Here is a 21,451-nt window from a genome sequence, read left to right as displayed (position 1 = left end):
CCACTTTATCAGAACGTTTACTATTAGCTGGACACACTAAAACTTGTGGTAAATATTGTTGCCACAATACACACGGATCCCAATCAATCTCAGGTCTAACATTTTGTGTACTAGATATAAGCTCTTAATATTTACAAATTCACATCTTCTTTTGATAGACCTTTTCACTCATTGACAGTGAGTAATCTTTTCACAATTTCGGAAACCTGAAACAAAAAATAATTTAGTTTACAAAGGCAGTACAACATACTTTTTTATTTACATCCTAAGGTATTTACTTACTCGATCCATTAAAAATTTCTCGTATTTTGCCCGGGGTCAACTAAGATGCAGAATTTGTTCCACTTCTGGGATTCCTGACCAGAAAAACGTGTGAAATGATGTGATGGATGCCTAACATTAGATTCATAATTGCAATACAAATAATAGCGGCGGCCATTTGCTTTTGTGACGTTATGCAGGCAAAGTACACATACAGTTTTGGGGGTTTATACCATCAATTTCTTTTTTTTTTTTTTTTTTTTACCGTATTAAGCCCAGTGCAAAGTTTCATGTTGGTATCACATTTTGCACAATTCTAACACTAAACTACCTCACTACAATGAATCCAAGTTTATTAGTACACTTGTTTTAAATAACATGATTTTTGGGCACCTCTATTTTGACAGACATAGCTGAAATATATACTATTTTTTCAGTCAGAGTTTTAACTAAAGATAACACTCACTACCCACCCTCCTGGCACAATGCGTTTTTTTGGGTGGGGAGGGGATTTTCTGACCTGAACACCCATGTATACTTATTTGTTGGACCTAATGGTGGCCTAGTCACTGTGACTCACTTGGTGTAATTGGTAGCTATTACACCCCTGAGCTTATTACCATACCAGTTAACATTTTTCTTTGAGAAATCTCTGCCTGGTGCAGAATACAGTTCAAAACAAGGCAGTAGAAATAACAATTAAATTCATGTGCACAACCTCCTAGTATTTCACTTCTGTTTTAAACAGGGTTTTGTAAGGGTGGCGGCAGAAGCTGACTGCTCCATCCAGTTGTAGTTTACTCTGAACCACCTATGGGCTTGTCACTTCACTCGAAGCTTCTGTACATATCTTTAATCCACTGTTTTGGACTATGTGTGGGCTGTCATTTCTTAGTGTTAGATGACACGTGACGGTACTTGTGTTGAAAGTGTCTGTAGAGGGCACTGGAGTGTGTAGTACATGCTGTAACTAGACTGAAATGGGCACAGCTTAATAGTGTTGCAAGTAGTTTGATTGTCCTTGTGAAGATGTAACACTTAGAGATTGTGATGGGCAGCTCTTTGCATTCTTCATTATTCTGTAGCCAGCCTCTGCAGCAATGTTGAATTGTGAGCTTGTTACACACACATGTATGGTAACAATTGTATTCTAGCTCATTTATTGTCTGCACTATGAACAAGGATTGTGGTAGAGTCTTGTAGCAGCTGTGCAAAAATGTTTTCCAGCTCGATTTGTAATCCTCAGTTTTCTTTCTCTTGTTCCATAGGGGTTAAATTCTGAAACATTTAAAGCACAACAAAGAGCTTTCCTGACAGGACAAAATATAGGCTTCCCTACTAATCAAGCCGGAGTTTCAAAGCATGTAGCTTTGTGTAACGAGAGAGGTATCAGACACCCAGCGTCAATTAATGTAGGAAGAACTCGGGCCACTGATTCCAGGAGTACTGCAATCTTCAACAACCCTCAGGGCTATTACAGTGGAGCCACATCATATAGGAATCAACCTGCTTTTTACCAGGGTGCAACTTCTTACAGCAGTCCACATACCAGCTTTGGAGACCCAAGAACCTACAACAGGCACTGGCCACAAACTCAATACTCTGTGTGTAGACCACAACGCAACCAGTGGTGTTCTGAAGAAGCATTTGAAAACATTTCACTTGATTTTCAAAACCTTTCTCTAAAGAGCGATCGTGAGAAAGAGATCTTGAACATTTTGCAACGACTTGGCCAAGGTCAATTCCTTTCCGCTCGTGATATTGCACACAAACTTCACATACAGAAGAAGGAAGCTAACCATTATATCTACAAGCTGAAGGAAGAAGGGAAGCTTCAGAAAATAGGTGATTCCCCTCCAGGTTGGTGTATTGCAGTCTCTTCTCCTCGACAGTCACGAGAAATTTATAGCGATATTAGAGGGCAGAACTCAAAGATAAGCACTGAGGCAGGCTCCTCTCAATACAGGGGGAAATCTAAAAAACATTATCCAGAAACCTTAACAACTTTCCATCAGGTGCAGAAGACTACAGAGGTCCGAAACCAAAGTGAATCCACATACGAAGAAAGTTCAACTGACGAAGGAAGTTCTTCTGTAAAATCTGAAGAACTTGATTCTCCCACCATGGTTGTGAACAAAGAACAGATCTGTGAATATCTCTTTGGCGTTGAGCAATCAACTGCTGTGAACATTGCAAAAAATATTGGACTTACAAAAGCCAAAGATGTGAACATCACACTTTATCAACTGGAGAAACAAGGTGACATTTGCAGGGAGGCCACAACTCCACCAAAGTGGTCCCTCACTGAGAAGAAGCGTGACAGGATGCAGCTGAAGAGGAAGGCTCATGAGGTACTGGTAGCTGAGTCAGTGAATGAAGTTGAGGATTTGGATGCATCTTCTGATGCATTTGCAGATGAAGAGAGTGAGAACGTAGGCTCAGCTTTTGGTTCTGACGATATGAATGGAGGAGAAAAAGTGGTTAAAGCAGAAGCATTGAATGACTACGCTCTTGATCTTGATGGATCTTCTGGTGAGCCGCCGAAGAAGCGAATGAAGGATGAGACACTGAATGGCAGTTTTGCCACAGATGATGTCACAGAGTTTGGCGATATGGTGGGAACACCACTGAATTTTGCAGAACCCCCTGTTGAGCGTATGCCACCACTAGAGAAGCTGCTACAGTGTATTGAGAAAAATCCAGTGAGTGGATTGCTTGAGTACACCCAATTTTTGAATCAGAAGTGCGATTTCATCCTCTTGCAGCAGACTGGACCATCACACGACCCAAGGTAAATTGAATTCATGGCAGCCTTCCACTTTGGACTGGATGGGTGAGTTCAGCACTGTCATTTTCTTTTGTTTTGATAAAGCAGACGATGAGGTCAGCATGATGGCACTAGCTTGTATGACTACCTGGGTTTGTATTCTGCTTAGCTTGGCTTTAGGCATTGCTATGAAGGGGGGGAGCATTTTGAAATAGGATACTTAGTGGATGGTACAGTTGGTGGTGATACAATCACATAGCAGTGAAAGTGAAATTGTGTGTCTAACATGGTTTGCTTATACACGGCCAGTCAGTTAAGTGATGATGTTTCATTTTAATCGTATAGATTTGTTTTTCTGTTCACTGCTTGAAAAGTTAACATAACAGAATAATATCAAATACGAAGTTTGACATAGTCACCTGGAATAGGTGTTTGAAGACGGTTTTAGTGTTTAGTATCTGGATTCAAAGGCCTGGCTCTGTTTTTGCCACTTTTGTTTGTGATATATGTTAGACACATGTAAGGCTTCTGTAAGTGTAAACCATGCCTTTTTCTGGTTGCTTGGTTAACTGGCCTGTCTGAACCAAATCAAATGGAATGTGTTGATTTCTTATCCAGTGTTTGAAGTGTTCCGTGAGCGGGTTTTAAAGTTGATGTTCATTCATACTTTTTGTCTCGATGGGTGGAAAATAGGGACTGGGGCACAGTATCATGGACAGAAATGTTTGCATGCCTGTACTCATGGTGCCTAGTATGGTTTGGATGTTGAATGTTTGTATAGATGGCCATAGTGCAATTTGCCTGAAATCTTTTTCCAATTAGGAATGAGAAGCACTAAGTGCTACAACTTACATATATGTTGCTCTTTGCTACTTTCATAGTTATAGTTATTGGATGTCAAAACTGGCAAGATACACTAGCCATTGATGCTAGGTACACTGGTTTCTACCTGTGCAGTACTACATTGGACTTTGAATATTGCCAACCTTTTTAGATCAATGTGTTTTGGTTGTGCTGGATTGTATGACGTTTCTGTCATACAAGTTGTGTTTGCTGTCTCCACATACACTGATTGCTTCTTTGGGTCAGATTGGTGTTTTGTTACTGTTAGATTTGAAATAACAATTTTAATTACAGCTCAAGTTGTGTCTGAGACCTGGCATTGCTCAAGAAGGATAAGAGAATTTGTTTTCTAACTTGGAAAGGGTGAAGCTAAGATATGGTTAATGAAAGACCCGCACTGTTTGGAAAATATTGAATTCTTGTAGACTGATACTTAGTGCCGGGGCACACACAGTGTTGGAGTGTATTTGGGTTGTGGACCATGACCACATAGTTAGGGCTTGGATATTTAGTCATTTGAAACAATTGTAATGGAATATTAATACCTAGGCCTTACTCGAATAATCAGACTTAGCTTTGTTCTGTTCTTGTTAGTGTGGTTTTTAGTGGGAGGATAGTGGGTTTTGTGTGTTTGAATCTGAAGTGCATGCTGCTTTTCATCCCCTTTCTTTGTATTTTTTTTCGATTACTTAAATACTTTGAAGATTTAAAATTCAGGCAGTTATTGATGGCCGCCAGTTTCCAGCGGTTGTAGCTGCTAGCAAAAAGTTAGCAAGGAAAGATGCAGCTGCCTGCACTTTGAAGATCCTGCTGCGGGAGGCGCGAGGCGAAGAGGAAACAAAGGAGAGTCCACCGCCAGAAACTGAGAAAGCGACAGTGAAAACCGTAAGTACAGAAGTTTAATTTCCAAAATATTGTCCCTCTGAAGTTAATTTTTTTTGTAATTCTTCAGTGAGTGACACTCTTCTATTTAACACTTTCTACAATTATTCAATTAATAAAGTAGGAAGCATCTCGCCTGTTTATTTTTAGGCTTTCAGGGTGATGTAGGATTTGATTTACTCGTAGCATTCGTAGCACACTGCACTTTACATTCACATACTGTGCATTCCTATCTTGCTTTTTTTTTCTTCTGTTTTTGAGGCCATCAATGCCTGGTCTCCTATGATCAAAAAACACAGAGGTGGAAACATCTGCCTTTAAGTTTGCGAGGTAACTGGTTATCTTACAACCAGTGTCCATAAAATACTTAAAAAATCTCTTTTTGGGTAGGGGGGCGTGGCCTGGCCTGCTGGCAAGATGGCCATCACCTTGTGAGGCTCTGCTTGGCTTAGGGCATTTCTGGCTGGTTCCTGGCCTCGGCTGCCTGGGGGACGTCGCCAGCTAGATCGGGCCAGAGGAGGAGGCAGCCTGCTTACTGGAGGGGGTGAGGCACTGCCTGGCCTCACTTCAGTGAATGCCGGGGCACCTGGAAAAGGAGGATAGGCGCTCCAGAGCTTGGCCCTGAGCTGGGGTGCCTGAGTTTCAGTCCACAACTGGAGGTGTCCTGGTACTGGACTTCGGAGCTGGCCCCTGCGGTGGCTGCTGGTGGCGGCTGGCGCTTTCTGAATTGGCCTGCAGGGTGTGCCTGAGTGACTGGTTGGAGGCCTGCATCTGCCCAGCCGGGCCTGTGAGGTGAGGCTTCTGAGGTTTGGGGAGAGGCCCCTTGAGGCGAAGATCCCCGGGGCTGGCTGCCTCCTATTTTTTCCTGCTGGCGTTGGCGCTGGTTGGCAACAGTGGTCGTGGATCATGGGCAAGGCGGAACAGCAACAGGCTAAGGTTATCTTTGATGGAGGAAAGAAGAGAGGTGGATCTTCTGCCTCTATATCTGGCTGTGACAGGGTCAAGGAGGGGAAGCACGGATGCCTCAGTGAAGTCCATGTTTCTGGAACTCAAGAGCAGCCTGGCCGGTATTGATGCGAAGCTGGATCATGCGACCGAGCAGTTGGATCGAATAAAGGCTCGGGTGGATGATCATGATTCCAGATTTGAGTTACTGGAGTGTCGTGGGCATCGGAGCTGGAGGATCACCGCAGAGGCGATAGAGAACAACTTCTATAAATGGAGCGAGTCCTGGATGTTATCTGGAATAAGAATGAGGATTTAGTGAGTTTACGGCAAAACAATATTCGCATAATTGGGCTGCTGGAGACTACTGACATTTGTCGTATTGAGGAATTTCTGGAGGGCATGCTGTCTGATCTGTTTGCTGGTGAGCTCTCCCGACTGTTGGTGGTTGAGAGGGCCCATAGATGGGACCTCACCCCCCCCCCCCCCCTCCCCCCAGCCTGGCACTCCTCCGTGTCCCATAATTGCCCGCCTGTTGAACTATTGAACTATTGAGACAGGGATACTATCCTTCGGCTGGCCCAGGGGCGGAGACCGGTGGTGTACAAGAACTCTGAACGTAACTTTTTCCCGGACTATACTCCTGGTGTGCAGGCGGCACAGCGTGCCTTTTTGCCGACCAAGCGCATGTTGAACCAGGCGGGCGTAAGATTTGCTTTGCTGTATCCTGCTAAGCTGAGGGTGCGACATGAGGGAAAGTTGCTGTTTTTTACTGACCCAAAGCTGGCTGCCAAATTCGCCAAAAGGATACCTAAGCGGTTGGAGGTTGCGGGCCCGGGCGGTTCCGGACCTGAGCAGGCTGCCTTGAGTGATAATGACTAATTGGCGAGATGCTCGGACTGGAGCGGCTTACCGGGGCTACTGGAGATCTAAATGTTCTACTTCTATGTCTGGGGTTGCTCTGCTGTTAGATTTGCTGTTTGGCCCTTCTGCCCTTCTCCCGCAGTCCTGAATGGGTGGCGGGATGAATTGCCTGGCTTTCGCCGTCTGGATGAGTCCTGATCTTAGTTCACTTGTTATGAATGGGAGGTGTGGTGCTTTGGGGGGGGCTTCTGCTATGGCCCAATTGGGGGGGGGGGGGTCTGCGTGGGGGGTTTGGGATTGTCTCAGTTCCGCTTTGCCTTTTTTGTCTTCTATACCCTCTTTTCTGTCTGTTTGCTTGTTTTTGGCTGGCTGGGTGGGGCTCTGCGGAGGTGCCTAGTGCTTGTGAGGAGGCTGAGATCGGAGCGAGAAGCATGACAACGGTGTGTTGTCTGACTTGGAATGTGCGTGGGCAGAACGATAGGTGGAAGGCGAGTCTTGTGTCTGCGTATGTTAAACGCCATGAAATTGACATTTGTATGTTGCAGGAGACTCATTTGGTAACTTCTGCGGTGGGCAGGCTGAAGGCCGGCTGGGTTGGTGAATATCACTGCTCGGTGTTTTCGCGTTATGCTCGCGGTGTGGCGATTTTGCTGCGTAAAGGGTTACAGTGGCGTACTCAGAAGATTATTGCTGATCCGAATGGCAGATATGCTATGTTGAGTGGTATGCTGTTGGACGGAGCCTGTCGGCCGGTTTCCGTCTATGGTCCTAACACTAACGACCCTGAGTTTTTTCGGGAGCTGTGGCGCCTGGTGGAGTTGTTAGGAACTGGTGTGGTGATCTGGGGTGGTGACTTCAACGTCATTCTGGATCCGAGGATGGACCGCAAAAGTGTGGCCAGGGTGCAGCATGCTGCAGTGGCGAGAGCTTTGGCGTCGGTGATGAAGGAGGGCGCTTAGGTGGATCTGTGGAGGCTGCAGCATGGCGCCGCTAGAGAGGGTACATGCGTTAACTAAACCCATAGTAGCTGGTCCCGCATCGATCGCTGGTTGGGTACAAGAGATGTGGAGTTATGGATGCGTTCCGTGGATCATCTGCCTCACACGTTGTCGGATCATTCGTCGGTTCAGTTAGTGTTGGAGGTGCCCTGTGGGCTGGAGCGCATATTCTTGTGGCAGCTCCCTCATAGAGTTCCGCGAGGAGGTTCGTGAGGCCATCGTACTGTTCTTTGCTGAAAATTGCGGTTCTGAGTTCGGCCTGCACTTTGTGGGAGGCATTTAAGGTGGTTATTCGGGGTGTGTGCCTCTAGAAGCAGCATGGGATGTTGAAGGCACACTTCCAGAAGGTGGCAGATCTGGAGGGGAGGATTGGGGAGCTGGTGCGGCGTTTGGTGGTGGACTGGTCTCTAGGAGGGAGGTGATGGCGGAACTGCAGAGTGGTGTCCTTGTATGAGGAGGCCTCCCTCTGAGAGTTTTTTTTTTTGTGGAGGACCGCTCTGGCGCGTCGCTATGGTGAGGGGGCGAGGGCCGGACGCACGCTTGCAGGCATGCTGCGTACGCCATGGGCTGGTAATTATGTCACTGAGATTGATGGTGCTGGGGGTGAGCGTGTGGCTGGACGGGTGGAGTTATGCAGAATTTTACCCAAATTTTGGCGAATCTATATACGGATCCGACTGGGGTGGACGCTGATGCGGCGCAGGCTTACTTCTCTGAGATTGTGTTGTTGTGGTTTGACGACGCCCACCGCTCTTACTTTGACGCTCCATTTTCTGTGGAGGAGGTCGCTGTGGTGATTCGTAGCCTGTCTAGCGATAAGTCTCCTGGTATAGATGGGTTGACTCCTGCGTTTTACAAGGAGTACGCGGATATTCTTTCTCCTCCTCTTTTGGAGGTATAAGCGGAGTCCTTGGAGGCCGGGGTTTTTCCTGCCTCACTCCAGGAGGCCCGGATTGTCACGATCCTCAAGCCGGGTAAGGATCCGTGATGTTGTGATTCGTATCGCCCTCTCTCTATGATCAACATTGACAATAACATTTTGGCTAAAGTGATTGCGGCGCGCTTGCAGCCGCTGCTTCCTAAGTTGGTATTGCCGTATCAGTCCGGATTTGTGCCAGGGAGATCCACATCTCACAATTTGCTTAAATTTTTTGCGGTCGCCGTTTCGATGGAGGCTGATAAGAATGCGGCGGCGGTATTTTTAGATGCTACCAAGGCTTTCGATTCTCTGGCATGGGAGTACATGTTTGTGTTACTTGCTTGAGAGGGGGCTGAGTGCTCGATTTGTGAAACTGATCAGATTACTGTATACGCTCCCCACTGCTAGACTGCGTTTGAATGGTAATGTCTTGGCTCCTTTTCCGGTCGTCCGTGGGACTCGTCAGGGATGCCCTTTGTCCCCGTTACTTTTTGCGGTTTGCGATGGAGCCCCTTGCAGTGCGGCTGAGACAGTGGCATAACGATAGGGGTCTGCCGTTTCGACAGCGGCCAATTCTGATTTCTATTTATGCGGATGACATTGCGCTGTATGTACGTGATCCGTGTACGAGTCTAAACATTCTGCTGGATGAGATTGTGCATTTTGGCACTTTTTCCGGGATCGTGATTAATTGGTCTAGGTCAGTGGTGTTGCCTCTGTCTCCAGGTGTGGCGGAGTTTTCTTCCCGGTATCCCATTGAGTGGGCGAACGGCCCGGTTCGTTATCTGGGAGTCTGGTTGAGTTGTGATACAGAGACTCTCTGGATGCCCAATTATGGTACGGTGATCTTGTGGTTGGAGGAGAAGGTTGAGGTATGGCGCTCATTACCGCTTTTGCTGATTGGGCGTATTGCTATTGTGAAGATGGTGGTGCTCCCCAACTTTTTGTATCTATTTGTGAATCTTCCGCTCATACTCCCGAAGAGTTTTTTTGAGGCGTCTTCGCTCTGCACTGATTTGCTTTGTCTGGGCGGGCGGACAACCTCGTATCGCTTGGGAGAAGCTGACGCTGCCTTTCGAGTTGGGTGGCCCTGCCGCCCCTGACCTGGAGCTTTATTATCATTGCGCTTAGGTGCACTTTGCATATTATTGGCTGCGTCCGATTCTTTATCTGCCCCATCTGGCGCCTGAAAGTGATGCGGTTTGGCCAGATGACTTGGCCCGTGTCCTTGAAAATCCATCCCGGCCTCGTTCGCAGGGTGTTGACACACTGGCGTATACTGCAAAGGCCTGGACGGTGCTGTTGCGCTGCTCTGGAGTTAATATACCCTTTGCCCCTCATTACCCGTTCTTGCTGTTGCTGATGTTCGGATGTTCCGCGATGCAGGGTTGTGTGATTTTCTTCAGGATTCTAACTTGCCTGAGTTCGGCGATTGGTTTGTAGATGGTCGTTTGATCCCTCCTAGAGATGCGCTTGGGGATGAATGCGCCACTACGCTACCGCGGATGTATGTGCTGCGTTTATGTGCTATGCTGCATGCTCGGTTCCCTGGCATTCCCAGGACTGACGCTGGATTCTTACATCTTGCGTGGGAATGTGCTGAGGTCTATGCTTTTTGGGTGGAGGTAATGCGTATGATTAATGAGATCACTGGGTCGGAGCTGCCTATATCCCCCAAACTCACGCTGCTTGGGTGTGTGGACGAGGTTCGCCGGACACATAGGAGGCTGGTGGGCCTGCTTCTTTTGATGGCTAAGCGCAGAGTTGCCATGTGCTGGGGCAGGGGGTGGGCTCCTCATGGGTTTGACTGGCAACATGATGCCTCTTTTTGTCAGGAACAGCTGATGATCTTTTGGGGATTGACTCCGGAGGGTTCCCGACCAAAGGATATCTGGGCTCCGCTGCGAGCTTTCTTGGAGGCCTCCGGCGGGGATGTAAGTGCTGTGTGGCTGCTCGCGTCTTAGGTGACTATCTCCCACAGTCGTCCTCTTACGCTGTGCATTGTGTGTTGATGTTTGTGGTTGGGCGCCTCTGTGCACGAACTCTGCCTGCCTTCTTTTTCCTTTCTTTCCATATGTTTCTTCTTTCTGCTGTTAGTCCTTTGCCCTATGGTGTTTGGCGAAAGGCCCCGCGCCTGGACTATGTGCTTGGAACGTACTATTGGCGGAGGCTGGGTGAACTCTGCCGATATTATGGGATTTACATATGATGCACCCACACGGAGTAAAGTTTGTGCCATTCCCTATAGATTGTATCCCGGTGTCAGGATGGGGATGAACTTCACCACAGCCTGTATTCATGCTTCGTGGGCTAGTCTGTGTTGTTCTGTTGTATATGTAATAATAAATACAAAAAAATAAAAAACATCTCTTTTTGGGTAGACAACAGGCAGACAACAGATATAGACTAACTAGAGACCCTTGGGAAGTAGGACACAGGGAGAAGGTGGGTGAGTAGAAGAACTGTTGACTGAAAGTGATGAAAGCCTCTATGGTGGCATGACACTTTTTATTCAGGTTCTTGTTTCAGGCCTACCGATTTAACTAGACTGTATTTTATTCCAACAGCCACCACAAACATTACCATCTTTAGCACCTGGAAAGAATCCAGTCAGTATTTTAATGGAGACTGCTCAAAAGATGGGCGAAACCTGTGTGTTCCAGTTTCTATCCCATGACGGACCAGCGCATGACCCCAGGTTTGTTTTTGCTGTATTTTGTTAATGTGTGCTACCTTAACAGATGTTCAGTTAATTTGCCTTTTATTACCACTATAGTGATACAGAACTAGTCTGTCACGGTGTAAGGAATCTGCTTTGCTGAGGACAGCCTCCTCGAATGGTAAGAGGAGACATTTTCTACAAACGTAGTTTATCGTCCACAAATTGCTGTAGAATGTGATCTTCCCCCAGGTTTGTACTCTTCGGATAATGCCACAGAAACTCGTTAAGAGTATACATCCTTACCAATGTTTAAAAAAAATAACAAACTAAAACCCTTAAAGCGCACACAAGTAAGGTTGGTCTAGACTTCAAATTTCTTTGTTTGATCATTTACGCTTACATTGGCGCAGGGAGTTTGGCATCAAGAAAATCATTGTAGTTTCTGTTTCCCTCCTATCTCAAAGCAGGCCTTAGCATACTATCTAGTGGTTCATGCAGTGATCTATACTTCTTGGAGGATTATTTCAATCTTTTGTCACATGCAATTACTCTGCAGTGCAGTGATGACGATGAGCATTCTAGATGTTCTTACTGTAGGAAAGTGCCCCCTTTGACATGGTCATCCCCACTTTTTGCCCTAGTTTTGAATGCTTTTTGACTGAAAGTGCACTGTCCCTGCTAACCAGGCCCCCAGTGCCAGTGCCCTTTTCCTAAAACGAGGTAATACTCAGTTGTAACCCAGTTGGCAAGGACTTCAGCACCCTTGTAAATCCCTGGTACCCAGAGCATGGGTACTAACGAGGGTTCATCAGGGCTGCAGCATATATTATGTAACCCACAAATTGCACGCAGACTGCCATTTCAGAATGTGGGAAATGATGCAAACCATTTTAAAAACATGACATTGCACACACCATGTGTGCAATGCCCACAACCACTGCATGTAATGTATATAAGTAGCCCCTACAGCAGGCCTTAGAGCTCCAAGGCTGGGTGCATTATGTTACATGTGAGGGCACGTGCATGCGCAGAAGTACCCTTCTGATGTCTAGTTCCATTGCTAGACATTGCAAGTATTCGGGCAGCCCTGTTAAGGACATGTACTGGGCACTGTTACCCAGCTACATGATGGCGGCCTTGAAAATACTGGTGTTTGGTATCAAACACCTCAACTTAAACTAAATAAATCCATACCGATGCCAGTATCAGATTTATTATGATGTGCACCCAGAGGGCCCCTTAGCCATGCCCCCTGCGATCCTACTAGTCCATTGAGTGTGTTAGTTGGCTGGTATCGACCATCCTGCCACTGCAGACTCATTTCTGACCCCACTGTCCAAAATTGGGCAAAACCTTGGGTGAATCCTGCAAAAAGTCTATTTTCTTAACACAACAATGTCCTAGAAGCAATACCCAGCTTAGTGAGCAATTGACGCACTATTAATACTCTACTTGTACCTGAAGCACGCTCTGTTTAATACAGCTCTGTCTTCCACACTAAGTATGATACAAAGGTGTTATCACCTCCTCCAGCAGGCTGACTAGCAATTTAGCATATCTGGACTGGAAGCTTCAAAGCCTTTTCTACCCATTGATGTAGGACCCTGGCTTCCCCCGAACCCTGGGGAAATAACCCCCCCTCCTTTTTTTACCCTGTGGTCCATTTGGCACAAGAGCAGGAGGTGTGTTTCACTTCTAGGCTAGTCACACCCCTAGGGTGGGCTAACTGAAGTGAATACTCGAGGAAGGGTTCCGCCATCGTGATTGAGTGGATCTAGGAATTCTGTCAGGAAAATGCCTATTCTTCCCAGGAAGTGGTAATCTAGGGTGTGTAGTTAAACCAGAAGCAAGTAGCCTATAGTATTTAGGGAGGTCCTCCTGTCACCAGGACTTCAGATTCAACCACTGGGGACCAAAAGATACAAGAAGAGCAGTCACAGCAAAAACGTATGACTTCACCAAAACTTGGTGCCACAGTCTGCTCTGGTGTTCGAACCTCAACAATTGTACTGACCCAGCTCGTCCAAAAGTAGTACATTCTCCTCAACCTGGAAACACTCCAGCTCCATGGACTCAGTTCCCTTAGGGGATAGAACATCTTCCTGGGAAGAGAGGTTCTGTTTCTTTTGCTGTGTAGAAGCTGGTTCCCCAGTCTTCTTTCCTTTTCTCTTTGAATGTTGTCCCATTATTCCAGACTCCAACACTTCTTTTTCACCCTGTGCCCTGCTCTTTGCCCTTGTATTGACAGCGATACCCAGCATGTCTGCATGGATCTTGAGCTCTACCTCAGCCCATGCTGAGGACTCCAGCTCATTCCCTAGTAGACATTTACTGGAATTGCAGAGGAGACTACCACCTGCTTCAGGCCAGTGACCTCTCCCCATTCTAAAGTTACCATTGCCATGAGATGGACTTTAGTTTGATCGTCCGCATTAGTGACTGGATAGGTCTGTCCAGCCAGGTACTGTCCTGGGGAAACCAGTTTGTCTGTCACCATTGTGACACTGGCACCTGTATCCCTCAGGACTTATACTCTAGTCCCATTTACCAAGAGCTGCTGCCTGTATTTTTGCATGTTAGGCGGCCAGGCATCAAGTGTGGCTAAATCCACCCCACCCTCTGAGACAAATGTAGCTTCAGTGTGGACCCTGATTCGCTCTGGGCACACTGTTGATCCCACCTGGAGGCTGGCTATTCCAGAACTAAATGGAGTAGTATTTGTTGTGAGACTTTTCTTTGGACAGGCCTGGTCTCCAGTTTGGTGTCTATGCTGTCTACAGTTTTGACACCAGGCCTTCTTGGGATCAAAGTTTTTATCCTAATACCCATGTGTGGACTGTGAAGAGGCTTGGGGCCCACCCTCCTGAGCATAGTTTGGGGCCCTTTAGAAGACTCTTTTGCCCTTGGATGTCTCACCACCCTTCCATTGGGGAGGCTTTGTGACCCCTTTCTTTTGGTCACCCTAGTATTGACCCAGTGGTCTGCCTTTCCCAATTCTTGGGGAGAAATTGGACCTAGGTCTACCAGATGTTGATGCAGTTTGTCATTGAAGCAATTACTTAATAGATGTTCTTTCATAAACAAGCTATACAGCCCATTGTAATCACTTACACCACTGCCAGTTACCTAACCATCTAGTGTTTTGACTGAGAAGTCAACAAAATCATCCCAGGTCTGGCTCGACGATTTCTGAGCCCCCCCCCCCCCTCCCCCGAACCTAATCCTGTAGCCTTCATAAGGTCATAAGATTATGCATCTTTACCAGAGAGTGTGAGGAGTGTATCCCTAATTTTCCAGTGAACATTTCCCAAAGGATAGCTCTCCAGTGAGATCTGCTTACTTTTCTGGTTGCACAAGCCCTCTCAAAAGCTGTGAAACAATTGGTGATGTCATTACCATCCTCATATTTAATTATAATCCCTTTGGGGATTTTTAGGATTTAGGTATTCTCTTTGACCCTATTTAAGTTGCTGCCACCATTGATGGGACTTAAACCCTTCTCTTTCCCTTTCTATGGCTAGGAGCTGTTTCTCAGAAGCCATTCTCTTGGCCATCCTGGCTAACAGGAGGTCCTCTTCATTGATGCTTTCCTCAATGCTCACAGAGGCACTGGACTCACCTGTGGAAGAACCAGGCGCTCTGACTATGATTTTGAAGTCGGGGTTCTGGGAACCCTATCTAACCTACTTAGGACAGGAGGGGGTAGTTCTTCCTCCTGTTCACTAATTTCCCCATCTGAAGGAGCATCCTCCACATCAGAGGGGTAGTCCCTTGTGAACTCTGCCAAGAGCTTCAGGAGCTTTGCCTTGGTAGGGTTGGACCCAGTCTTTATCGTTTGTCTTACAGAGAGACCTTAACTCTGACATCCCTAGATGCAGATAAGATGAGGTTGAGTTCCATCATGGTCTCATCTGTGTGACTCATTTTCACTCTAAAAGTTGGGATTACATTTTAAGAATCTAAAAACTACTTCTAGAACTTAAATCCAAACTTTTACTGACTTTTAAACTCTAAAAGAAATGGTAACAAGGACTTACACAAGGCCCTAGCAGGACTTAAAAAAATTTAGACATGTCAATTTTTGGAATTTTGTCGTGTGATCCGGTATTGGCTGAGTAGTCCAGCAAATGCAAAGTCTTAGATCTCACCGCTGCCACCAATGTAGGAAGTTGGCTCTGCATATACTATCTCAAAGTGAGAGATGGTGTGCACATAGTCCAAGGGTTCCTCTTAGAGGTTGATAGTGACAAAATCAGATAATACTAATGCTCTATTTTGTGGTAGTGTGGTCAAGCAGTAGGCTTATCAGAGGGTAGCGTAAAGCATTTGTTTTACATACACAGGCAATAAATGAGGAACACACACTCAAAGACTCACTCCAGGCCAATAGGTTTTTGTAAAGAAATGGCTCCCTGTTGCAGTTACCCCCCACTTTTTGCCTAATACTGATGCTGACTTGACTGAGAAGTGTGCTGGGACCCTGCTAACCAGGCCCCAGCACCAGTGTTCTTTCACCTAAAATGTACCATTGTTTCCACAATTGGCACACCCCTGGCACACAGATAAGTCCCTTGTAAAAGGTACCAGTGGTACCAAGGGCCCTGTGTCCAGGGAAGGTCCCTAAGGGCTGCAGCATATGTTGTGCCACCCTAAGGGACCCCTCAACGAACATATGCACACTGCCATTGCAGATTGTGTGTGTTGGTGGGAAGAAAAAAGCAAAGTCGAGAAGGCATACCCCTCAGGATGCCATGCACACACAAATACTGCCTGTGGCCTAGGTAAGTCACCCCTCTAGCAGGCCTTACAGCCCTAAGGCAGGGTGCACTATACCACAGGTGAGGGCATAGCTGCATGAGCAATATGCCCCTACAGTGTCTAAGTCTATTCTTAGACATTGTAAGTACAGTTGTGGCCATATTAAGTATATGGTCTGAGAGTTTGTCAAAAACGAACTCCACAGCTCCTTAATGGCTACACTGAATACTGGGAAGTTTGATATCAAACTTCTCAGAATAATAAACCCACACTGATGCCAGTGTTGGATTTATTAAAAAATGCACACAGAGGGAATCTTAGAGATACCCCCTGTATTTTACCTCAAAAACGAACTCCACAGCTCCTTAATGGCTACACTGAATACTGGGAAGTTTGATATCAAACTTCTCAGAATAATAAACCCACACTGATGCCAGTGTTGGATTTATTAAAAAATGCACACAGAGGGAATCTTAGAGATACCCCCTGTATTTTACCCAATTGTTCAGTGCAGGACTGACTGGTCTGTGCCAGTCTGCTGCTGAGAGACGAGTTTCTGACCCCATGTGGTGAGGGTCTTTGTGCTCTCTGAGGACAGAAACAAAAGCCTGCTTTGGATGGAGGTGCCTCACACCTCCCCCTGCAGGAACTGTAACACCTAGCAGAGAGCCTCAAAGGCTCAGGCTTCGTGTTACAATGCCCCAGGGCACTCCAGCTAGTGGAGATGCCCGCCCCCTGGACACAGCCCCCACTTTTGGCGGCAAGTCCAGGGGAGATAATGAGAATAACAAGGAGGAGTCACCCACCAGTCAGGACAGTCCCTAAGGTGTCCTGAGCTGAGGTGACCCCTGCCTTTAGAAATCCTCCATCTTGATTTTGGAGGATTCCCCCAATAGGATTAGGGATGTGTCCCCCTCTCCACAGGGAGGAGGCACAAAGAGTGTAGCCACCCTCAAGGACAGTAGCTATTGGCTGCTGCCCTCCCAGACCTAAACACACCCCTAAAGTCAGTATTTAGGGGAGACCCTGAACCCAGGAAATCAGATTCCTGCGACCTACAACAATAAGGACTGCTGACCTGAAAGCCTTGCAAAAAACGGCGGAGACACCAACTGACTTGGCCCTAGCCCTACCGGCCTGGTTGTGGCCGGCTGGCAGAAACTGGTCAGCCTAACACTAGGAATTGGACTGGCATTCAGGGGGCATCTCTAAGATGCCCCCTGTGTGCATTTTTAAATAAATACCACATTTATTGTGCAGAGAAGATTTCACTGTAGCCATTATGGAACTGTGGAGTTCGTATTTGACAGACTCCCAGACCATATACTCTTTATGGTTACCCTGCACTTTCAATGGCTTAGACACCGTAGGGGCATAGTGCTCATGCGACTATGCCCTCACCTGTGGTATAGTGCACCCTGTCTTAGGGCTGAAAGGCCTGCTAGTGGGGTGACTAACCTGTGCCACAGGTAGTGGGTTAAGGGCATGGCACTCTGAGGGGAGTGCCATGTCGACTTGGTCATTTTGTCCCCACCAGCACACACAAGCTGGCAAGCAGTGTGCATGTGCTGAGTGAGGGGTCCCCAGGGTGGCATGTGACATGCTGCAGCCCTTAGAGACCTTCCCTGGTATCAGGGCCCTTGGTACCAGGGGTACCAGTTACAAGGGACTTACCTGGATGCCAGGGTGTGCCAATTGTGGAGACAAAGGTACGGGTTAGGGAAAGAATACTGGTGCTGGGGCCTGGTTAGCAGGCCTCAGCACACTTTCAAATCATAACTTGGCATCAGCAAAGGCAATAAGTCAGGGGGTAACCATGCCAAGGAGGCATTTCCTTACAAATACACTAAATATACACACTAGTAATCAAATAGGCATAGAAAAGGTCAGCAAACAGTGCAAATAGCACCCAATGGTAACCTTAGCTGGGAGCACAAACCATATACTAAAAAAATGGAATGTGAAGACTGGACCCCACCTAGGTAAGTGGAATGTGTAAAGGGGAGCTGGGAGTACTAGAAAACCACAGAGGTAAGTAACAGAGTACCTCTCAGCGACCAGGAAAGCAGGAGTAAATCACTGGAAGTTCCACAAACCACCCAAAAGGAGGAAAAAGAAGACCGCCCAACCAGACTGCAAGAAACCAGTGGTGGAGTCCTGAAGAAAGAAGACCTGTGGAGAGAGGGGACCAAGTCCAAGAGTCACAATGGAGTCCAGGAGGAGTAGAGTTACTACCCACCCAGCTGTACTTGCAGGAGTTGGTCGACCATGAGGAAGAACAGGTCAGTACTGCAGCCCTGGAGCTGGAGATTGCAGATGGGTGTTGGTGCAGGAATTCCACCAACAAGCCTTGATCAAGGCAACCTCACGGTTAGTGGAAAAGCAGTGCTGCTGGGTACCAGGAAGGCCCAGGAGGACTCAACCCAGAAGGGGGAGTCACAGGGGACCCTTAGCGTCGCAAGAGTCTACAGGAGCGGAGGCAGCACCCCCCAGGAGTCCCACAGGTTGGGGACAAAGGAGTTGCAGAAAGGACCTACGCAGCACTACAAAAGAGGATCCTATGCCGCCGGAGCCTTGGCAGCTGCAAAAGACCTGGTGCACAGGGGTACTGTCCTGGGTGGGAAGGCAAAGGCTTACTTCCACCAAAGTTAGACAGCTGGCAGAGTGGACCAAGAGGACTACTCCAGACCACCACCTGTGATGCAGGATCCACGCAGCTCAAGGTGAGGGGAGATCTGCACAGCCAGTCATCATTTGCTGTAGGTGCCTGCAGTTGCAGGGGAATTACTCCTTCACTCCAAGAGAGATTCCTCCTTCTTCCTCTTGTGCATGGTGAAGAGTTGCTGTCTTCTGACGATGCACGGCTGGGGAAACGTTGCAAAGCTGGTCGGAGTTGTGGAAACAATGTTGCAGAAGAGGCTTCTTCGTTGATCGCAGCATTGTCGGTTCCTGGAGGGTCAAGTCACAGTTCCAGGGGCCGGAAGTTGAAGTAGAGGTTGCAGAGGAATCCTGTTGGAGTTGTGCAAGCCGAATCTGAGGACCCACCCAAGAGGGAGACCCTCAATAGACCTGAAAGAGGGATTGGTCACCTAGCCAGGTAACCACTTATCAGGAGGGGGCTCTGACGTCACCTGCCTGGTCTGGCCACTCAGATGCTTCCAGAGTTCCCTGCCAGCCTTGGAAACAACATGGCAGAACCCAGGGACCCTCTGCAGTAACTCTGAGCACTACCCCTGGGATGGTGATGGACTAGAGAGTGGTCATTCCTCTTTCCATTGTCCATTTTCGTGCCAGTGCAGGGACAGGAGGTCCCTGAGCCAGTATGGACTGATTTATGCACGGAGGGCACCAAATGTGGCCTTCAAAGCATACCATTGGCTTTGGGATACTACCCCTCCCAAGCCATGTCACACCTATTTCCAAAGGGAGAGGGTGTTACCTCCCTTTCCCAAAGGAAATCCTTTGTTCTGCCTTCCTGGGCTTGATCAGATCAAGCAGCAGGAGAACAGAAACCTGTCTGAGGGGTGGCGGCAACTTGGGCTGCCCGGAAAACCCTGTAAGACAGGTGGTAGCAATGCTGGGGTCCTCTAAGGAGCCCCCAGAGTGCATGGAATCATACTTCCATTACTTGCAACAGTATTGGGGTATGATTCCGACATGTTTGATACCAAACATGCCCAGGTTCGGAGTTATCATTATGTAGCTGGACATGCGTGTCAAGTACACGTGTAAAATGGTGTCCCTGTGCTCATAAAGTTCAAGAAAATGGATCTGGAGTTTGTGGGGTCACTTTTTCTAGTGCATGGGTGCCCTCACACACAGTCACCTGTACCCTGCCCTCTGGGCTGAGAGGGCCTACCATAGGGGTGACTTATAGTGACCTGTGGTGAAAACGGGTGCCTGCACCCGTTTCACGCAGACTGCAATGGCAGGCCTGCAGAACCCTTTGTATGTGCTCCCCTGGTACCCCAGTGCACTGTGTACCTAGGTACCATGTGCTATGGACTTACATGCGGGGACCAGTATGCCAATTGTGGGGAGAAAAAGGTACAGTTACCAATTTAGAAGGGAGAGAACATAGTTACCGGGTCCTGGTTAGCAGGATCCTTGTGAACACAGTCAAACACACTGACAACAGGCAGAAAATGGGGGTAACCATACCAAGAAAGAGGACACTTTCCTGCAATTGGTACACCACATAAAAAGCCGGCTTCCTACACTTAATCTCAAATGTCCAACAAAGAACTTTGAGGTCTGGATCTGTGCCATATTGCTAGGATAAACAGGACAAATGTATTTACATACACCAAAGTTAATTAGAAATATGACTGTTATTTTGAAAAGCTTGGAGTATTTTTTACAGGGAGATTACTACTGAACTTTTCATTCATTGTAGCTCTGCTTCTCCAGCACCAATGTCTCACCTTGATGAAGTAAATTATAAACTGCACATCTTTGAAAATGAGTTCTGCAACTCTGGTGCTTTAATATTAGGTGCAGTCACTCCAGTGTGGCTACAACAGAGTTGGGAAACAAATTGAAATTCGTTAAGACCACTAACCATTTCGGGCAGACACAGGTTTGTTTAGGTTTCGCAGACAAGCACCATCTTCTAATGTGGCTGATAAATGAGGATCATTGACTGGGGCAGATATCCTAAAATGTCTCAATACCCTTTCAGGTTTTGAGTGCTGAATAAATTATTCAGAGCGGGTAGCATGGAACTCTATATAATTCCCAGATTTAGATGTAGAACATCTCCTTTGAATGGAGCACCCTGCAGTACCAGCTGATGATCAGGCACCATCCACACTGAGCTGAAAAATGACATATCTTTTACCATTCCAGGCACCGAATTACAGCTTTGAATTGGTAGCCAGAGTTCCTTTCTTCCTGTTTTGCATAATTTATTCAACATTCTAAGCTTGAAACAATATTGTTTTGACCTATACTGGGTGCTCTCTTGTGTCTGGACAACGCTGTACCTCTCTGATGTGCTCTTACTAGGGCAAAACACATTTTGGAGGGGGGGGGGTTGCTTTTATTCATTGTTTGGCTTGAATGGGATTTTACCAATCCAAAGCTGTAAATACGGTGCTTGGATTGTTAAAAGGCTTTTGTCATTTTTATGGTTGAGCCTGCGAGTGCCTGTGCTAGCGCATGCGTCCCACTTGCGAGATACTGTTGTGCTCATTACAGGGCTTGGTGCCCACCTGTCATTCACCATTTGTTTTTTTGCCTGGCACTCTTCTTTACAGCCTTGTAATTCGTCAAGGCACGCCTGACATCACTTCCGTTTCTTTGTTTGGAGCAGAGGTCAAGCCTTAATTGATGCAACTTAATTAGTGCCCGTCCACTGCTCCTGACATGATTGAGGTACTATTTGTTGTTTTTAACTTCGAATGACCCTCAAACAGAAGGCTTGTGACTGGCAAAAACGTGCCCAGCAGTCACAAAATTGCAAAGTTTAGTATTTTTTAAAGCTAACTTTATTTTGCTTCTTTTCTCAGTTTCTTCTCATATTTTTTGTTTTTGCTTGTGGGGGCGGTTGT

The 21,451-nt window shown here is 47.0% G+C and overlaps 1 protein-coding gene across 5 annotated transcripts in view; it reads left to right on the top strand.

Moving 5' to 3' along the window:
- Positions 1 to 21,451, top strand: part of ADAR (adenosine deaminase RNA specific) — a 240,196-nt gene that overhangs the window by 24,022 nt on the left and 194,723 nt on the right. For all 5 annotated transcript variants that reach the window (XM_069218214.1, XM_069218212.1, XM_069218209.1 and 2 more), the window contains exons 2-4: positions 1,530 to 3,052; positions 4,576 to 4,756; positions 11,047 to 11,177. In XM_069218214.1, the coding sequence (XP_069074315.1) occupies positions 2,385 to 3,052; positions 4,576 to 4,756; positions 11,047 to 11,177 (980 nt within the window). In that variant the 5' untranslated portion in view covers positions 1,530 to 2,384. The remainder of the gene's footprint in view (positions 1 to 1,529; positions 3,053 to 4,575; positions 4,757 to 11,046; positions 11,178 to 21,451) is intronic.

Source organism: Pleurodeles waltl, chromosome 12 (genome assembly GCF_031143425.1).
Source record: "Pleurodeles waltl isolate 20211129_DDA chromosome 12, aPleWal1.hap1.20221129, whole genome shotgun sequence".
Lineage (NCBI taxonomy): Eukaryota > Metazoa > Chordata > Amphibia > Caudata > Salamandridae > Pleurodeles > Pleurodeles waltl.
Note: the sequence above shows the minus strand (reverse complement) of the source record. Positions and strands in the feature narration are given on the sequence as shown.